The sequence below is a fragment of the Daktulosphaira vitifoliae genome, unplaced genomic scaffold (assembly GCF_025091365.1).
Source record: "Daktulosphaira vitifoliae isolate Bord-2020 unplaced genomic scaffold, ASM2509136v1 Scaffold_75, whole genome shotgun sequence".
Classification (NCBI taxonomy): Eukaryota; Metazoa; Arthropoda; class Insecta; order Hemiptera; family Phylloxeridae; genus Daktulosphaira; species Daktulosphaira vitifoliae.
The window spans coordinates 19,806-26,618 of NW_026099644.1; the positions used below are offsets into that span (position 1 = coordinate 19,806).

At 31.4% G+C, this 6,813-nt stretch overlaps 1 protein-coding gene across 1 annotated transcript; it reads right to left on the bottom strand.

The window, feature by feature from the left end:
- Positions 1–1,839: 1,839 nt before the first annotated feature.
- Positions 1,840–6,559, bottom strand: LOC126909014 (leucine-rich repeat-containing protein 24-like). The gene has a single exon (XM_050691373.1). The coding sequence runs from the start codon at positions 6,495–6,497 to the stop codon at positions 4,245–4,247; it is 2,253 nt and encodes a 750-aa protein (XP_050547330.1). The 5' UTR covers positions 6,498–6,559; the 3' UTR covers positions 1,840–4,244.
- Between the last annotated feature and the right edge of the window lie 254 nt (positions 6,560–6,813).

A 6,813-nucleotide genomic window follows, 5' to 3' on the forward strand; every position in this document is an offset into this window, starting at 1 on the left:
AAAAAAAAAAAAAAAAAAAAAAAAAAAAAAAAAAAAAAAAAAACACATCATAGTAAAACCAATACCTTCTCAGCTTCGCATCGAAGCTAAAATGAGTTGAAAATTTTTTTCTAACTCAAAAAGAATTAAGGAAAAATTTCAAAAAAATAATTGCCACAAGCAATGATTTTTACTGAATTAACAAACGTTTATCGCATTAGTCGTTTGATAAAATTGGTAATTTAAGATGATGTAAATGTTAAAGTTACTTTTTTCAACTTAAAAGAAAAAATAATGAAATAAGTTTAACTTTATATCCTATGTCAATTAGATTAATAATATTTATGAAAATCAGTGTACTCTTTTTATAAGGTATATTAAAATAATTTAATATACAATACCAAGAATTGTAACACAAAAATAGCATATTTTTGAATATCATATTCATGGTTATCATAACCATATTTTCACTTTACTCAAAATTTTTTTTTTTAATAGTAAAGTTATTACATATGTTTTAATTTTAGATTAACTAAAAGTGTCAATATTTCCGGAACATTTTCAAAAATTAAGTTGAAAAAATTTAACTTGAGTGCAAAACTGGCTTTTTTGAATCCTTTCTGCGTGTAGGTCAAGAATCCGATTTTTAAAAAATGTATGCCAAATAAAAGAAATATTTAAGGTTCCAATATAAAAAAAGAATTATTTTAATTTGTTCATTTTTCAATAAGTTATGGCAGTTTCAAGTATTAAAATATTTCATGTTAAACAGTGATTTTTAATATAAAAATTACATTTTTTGTTAAATTTGATGCCCAGTTTTCCATAGGAAAAAGGTGTCGGGACAATTTTTTTTTTTACTATATTATTTGTTGTAAGCTTTAATTTGACATAAATATATAGTTCGGAGTATTTCCCGAATATTTTAAAGAGTTAAGTTGAATAAGTTTTACTTTTTACTCGTATTTTTAAATATTTGAAAATGGTAAATGGTTCAATTTTAAAAAAAGTATGTTAAATAAAAAAATTAATTATAAAGTATTTATGAAAAAAAGAATTGTATTGATCCATACATTTTTAAAAAAGTTATAATAATTTAAAGTTGAAAAAATAAAATATGAAATCGTAAAGTTTAACACCAAAATTGCATGTTTTTTAACTATGATAACCATTTGCACACAGAAGATAAGTCGTCGAGACAAATTTTTTGTTTTGAACTTATTGTACATAATATAAGCTTTATTTTAACATATATTTGAAGCTCAGAGTATTTCCGGAACATTTTCAAAACCTAAGTTAAAAAATTATTGTGCAGAAATTGCTATTTTGAATCTTCCACCATGTGGGTAGGTAAAGGGTCATATTTTCAAAAAAATTATATCAAATGAAAGAAAAATATCTAAGGTTTTAATATACAAAAAAATTATTGTGATTCGTTCATTTTTCAATAAATTATGGTAATTTTTAGAAGATATCGAAATTTACTGATTTTAAGAATCAACATTTTTGGGGGTATTTTCGTCATTAACGAAGAATATGGGAAAAATTTTTATTTTTCGAGGATAATGTCTTCAACTAGAAACGATTTGTGATCTTTTGACGTATCGTTGAGAAAATTCGGTCCACTGAGTGCTGAGAAAAAGTAGTGATAGACACACACACAAAAAAATACATACTTCATGGTAATATTAATACCTTCTCAGCTTCGTATCGAAGCTAAAATTACTTATAATTATCACGATGGTCAATTTGCAATATGCTTCGTGTAAAACATCAAAAATAAATTTACACATGTACGGGATTTTTTAGTTAAATTACTTGGACAGGAAAAAATGTACAAAATTATTTGTAAATGTCTATTAGATTTTATTGATTTACCATAACGTATATATATATATTTATATATATATTTAAAATTGTTATAATTAGCAATGTTTTTTTGGTATAAAACTCTATACACTATATAAAAGGTACTAGTGAACATCTATACAGTATTAATCACAATACGGTCCATCAACTCGTCTATGTAATAATATTAATGTTAAACCTATACAATGATTAATGATGTAACATAGTGTTTTTAAAATAATGTTATACATAACAATACATAATAATATTGAAAAAAATATTATGAGCTTTATATATCTTACTATTAAATGCGATATCAAGGATTTTTTTACAATATGAGTTATTATGCTAATGGTTTTTACGTGTAAATTAAATGTTATAATAATATCAAACTATTATCATATAATAGTTTTAATTGTTTAATTTGGAGTGTAAAATGATACTATTTACCCTTGGGAATTGTGTTAACTTTAAAAAATTTGTATTGCGTTCGCTCGGAATTTAAAATTTCATTGTTTAGGTTTTAAATGATATACGTGCGCATAGAAAAATGTCAAATAGTTAGGTTATTTACAATCAGCACAGGTCTCTTAAGACCGGTCAAAATTAAATTCCCATTTCTTGGAATTCGTGATAAGAAGGTTCAGTCGTTTGCAATGGAATGTACTTTGCACTTTTTATTACATACAGGTCCGAAAGAGTTCTGTGAATAAGGTATTTTATTGTTACACCAATAAAATTGATACGTCTGACGTTAAACGGTCTGTAAAAAAAATAAATCTTTAACCGGTCTTCACTAATAGTTTCCAAAAAAGTAAATTGATAGGCCTGCAATGTTTCATACTCATTTTTCTGATCACTAGGCAAACATTTATTTTTCCCGGCTGATACTATTAATATTAAAGTTAATGGCCGTCCCTGGTAACCAAAGAAGGAGAGAGACAAAAACAATGGCAGTATCGAATGAATATCAAATGTAAACAGTAACAACACATGGCCATCTTACGTTTTGTGTTACAGCTTAAAATAAAAAAAAAATTTGAATATCTTGAATGAATTATTGCAATGGATTTGGTGATATAAAAATTGCACCAGACATCATAAATTTCGATTCTTTTTTATTTTTATTTTATTCTCAAAAACATCTGCTGAATGCAACAGACACAATATTAATTTATGTAGCTAATATTATCCATGGTAGATTACCTAACTTAGGAAACTAAAATGGGTGTATAGATATAAATCATGCATCATATATGTATGTATACATGTTTTCATTTTATTAAAACTTTTGGGTTTTAATGCGGAAGTACGGTAACTGTAGAGCGAATGTTTTTTTTCTACAAACAAAAACTCAACTACGAATATCTCAAGTCCTGTTAAAGGGTCGATAATATTTAAAAAGGTTAACCGGAACAGGAAGAACCATAAAAAAATATTTACCTACTTCGAAAATCTCTTTGATGGACTATGATGTGTACTAACAAAGTTTTATGAATATACGGAACAATATATTTGTTTTATAGATTTTATCATGTTATTACACTGTATTCATTTATATACAATGGGACTGTTTTATTGTAATTTAAACGTTCTAAATTGTACACGAAAACAAAATCATTACTAATATAAGAGAAAATTGACGCACATGGGTTTTCTTATAATGATAATACTTTTAAGTTAACTTTTATTGAGTAAAATGATTTTTATTCATTGAGTTTCTATTACGACTTATAAACTTAATAAACATTTTTTTTTTTTATGAATTAAATGCATTGAACTGTAGGACGTTCTTTTCATAATATTTTCTATCAAAAAATATCTTGAAACAACATATATTTCTAAAATTTCTATCTCAAAAAAAAAAAAATAAATAATAATAGTAATAATAATAACAATAAATATAAGAAACGACCTTAAAATATTAATGGATGTCATATGTTACAAAAGTATTAGCAAAAATTCTTTTCCCGAGTTTTTCTTGGTATAACTGTTATACTTTTACTATTCAATTATTATTTTAATAACGTAATAAAATAAACAAAAGATTTTTGATTTCTTGATTTAAAAATTAACTCTTTTTTATTCACACTGACGGCTTTTTTAATACTGAAAATATTCGGTTGTTTGAAATACATTTTTTCTCTGGTGATAACCATCCATGTCAACTGCCATCTGATATAATTAATTAAAAATTTCCATTTAAATGATGTCAGCTGATATTTTATAACTTATTGATTGACATTTACAATACTGTTTTTATATAATTACAGCACCGCCGTAATGATTTCTTTATGCTTAGTTTTCTACTTTATACAGCTTATTACTATTATAACATTAGTGTACATTTTATAAAATTACAATAATTTGTATCGTACAAATTTATTGGTAACTAAAATCGTTAAAAATTTATTTGATTAGGAGTCGGGACCTTCGCCCACATAACCTTCGTCAGGACTTTCGGAATTGGCCGATTGTTTTTGAACGAACGTAACAGCTTTATGTTGTTCAGGTGGTCTACTGTTGAGAGGTGCCGCGGCGGGTAAAGACGAAGGTTGTTGTTTCATATGTTGAACAGATTGCATTTCTTCTTCAAGAGTTTGAGCAGAAGCATTGGACAATGATGGTGGCTGTTCGTAGTACGCGGCCGAAGTGGCCTCAGAGAAGTAGCCGTTCGGTCCAGCGGTAACGTAAGGGTATCCCTGTTGATTGTACCTCACGTTTGGTGGTTTGCACCTCAAGTAATTGTGATGATGATGATTCCTATGTTGCACAAGTACGAATTCGGCTTCTTGGCATGACCGGCCCTGTGGCTTAGCCGCGTTCCGCCGGTATGGTAATGTTCGGTATAATGCGGGTGGTGGTGGATAAGGTGAAATTTTCGGTAGACCGTAGTCCGGTGGATACGCCATAGCACCGACAGCTATAGGTATCTTCGGTAAGCCGTAGTCTGGTGGATACGGCCCACTAGTCATTAGCTTACTCGGTGAAAGCTGCTGAAAGTCGTACCCTTCGCTGACTGTGGTCATCATGGGGTACACATTATTCGGTGACCAATAATCTGTGTGGCAAACCGTAGACGGTTGAGTTAACGCTAGTTTATAGACTTCTCCAGTTGTTTCGCGATGGTGATTGCCATTGTCTTTCACTACCGTGGACGCGTCGCTTATAAGATCTGGATTGGCTTCTAAAGTATTACAGTTCGGAGAGGCCGATGGTTGATAAACGTCGTAACCGGCTACGTGAAGAACTTCTTGTACCTCGTAAGTAGGAGCTGGTAAATTGTTTGCTTCATATTCATATACACTTATGTCTTCGGTAGATGACAATTTGCCATCAGCTACCGAAGAAACGGTTAAATTGATGGAATCGGATTGTCTTATGTCCGAGGTCGATTTCGTTTCTTGAGAACCACTAGCTCCAGCAGATGAATTGGATTTACCACTTCTAGTGGTTTTTCGGCTCGAACACATAAACCGACAGCTAATTATACATACTACTGCTACGATGACAAAACAAAATACACCACCGGCTAACACGGCTACCATCATTAAAGGAACTGGAGCCGCTGGCGAATAAGAGCCTGCGACCTTTTCGGATGGCCCTTGAATCACACGCACCGTGAAGTTACAAGATGCTTGCCCCGCTCGATTTTCAGCTATACATGTAAAGGTACCATTATGTCTCACGGTTATGTCCGGTACTAATAAATCTGCTGTGGTATCTGTTGTCACAGCTAATGCAGTATTGTTATTTATTGGACGTCCTTCTAGTAGCCAGGAGATAGTAGCAGTGACCTCGGGCGGATTTAATCGGCATGATAGTGTTAAGTTTTTTCCAACTTCCGTTTCTTGAAATGCGGGCGACCAAGACTTTGCGGTTGGAGCACAAGCTAACTCGTCTCGAGATAATTTCTTTATGACTAAGCCCCGTAGTCTTTCGGGGGAGTGACATGTAGATTCGACAGTTTGAGGTATGCTGTTATTGTTGAGCCAGCCATGAATATCAAGTAAGTTACAATCACACATCCAGGGATTATGATGTATCTCTATCCCATGTAATGACAGCGGCAACACTGGACCTCCATTAAAACTTTCCATTCGGACTATGCGGTTGTTGTCGAGTCGCAACCATTCGAGTTTGGAGAGACCATCAAAAGCTCCTGGTTCGATAGTTTCGAGTCGACAGCCACTTAGGTCCAATACCGTTAGATATGATAACCTTTTGAACGCGGCCGTTTTAATGGATGTAACGGTGTTGCCGCCAAATGCAAACTTCATTAGCGAAGGGTAGTCGTCAAATGATTTGCTAGGTATATCAGCTATTGCATTGTCGGACAAATCGAGTTCGACCAAATTAGATAAGCCTCTGAATGCACTTTCGTCCACGTACGTGATTAGACACCGTGCCATGAATATTTTTTGTAAGTTGGTCAAGCCTGCCGTCATGAAACGACCTCGAGGTAATGAATTTATCGGGTTACCTGACATATCCAGTACCTGTGTCCCTCCATCAATTCCTTCCGGAATTGTAGGCAAGCTTTTGTTTACGCATTCTACTGTCTGTTTGCCACCTTTCCATTTACACGAGCAGCTTAACGGACAGGCCGTCACTACAACTATAAATGATGTTGCAGCAACGGCCAACAGAATTTTCGTCCCTAATAACATAATCACATGGTGTTCAGCTGACAGATCGCACTTCTTCGGTCTCTCGTTTTCATTATTTTTCAATACCTGTTGACAAAAAAAAACAAAAAAATGTTTAGTAATTAAGTTTTAATTTTGTTTTGAACATAAATGTATTTATTTTATTAATGTATGTATTTAAAATTTTATTACACTAAATATAAAATTGAAACATGGAAATATTCCACTTTTCCATTTGATTATGCTAAGTATATTANTATGGAAATATTCAACTTTTCCATTTGATTATGCTAAGTATATTAGTTACAATAAAAATTAAGTATTTACCTACATTATG

Excerpts from the sequence above, each read along its gene's own strand:
- LOC126909014 (XM_050691373.1), bottom strand. The coding sequence starts at position 6,497 with ATGTTATTAGGGACGAAAATTCTGTTGGCCGTTGCTGCAACATCATTT.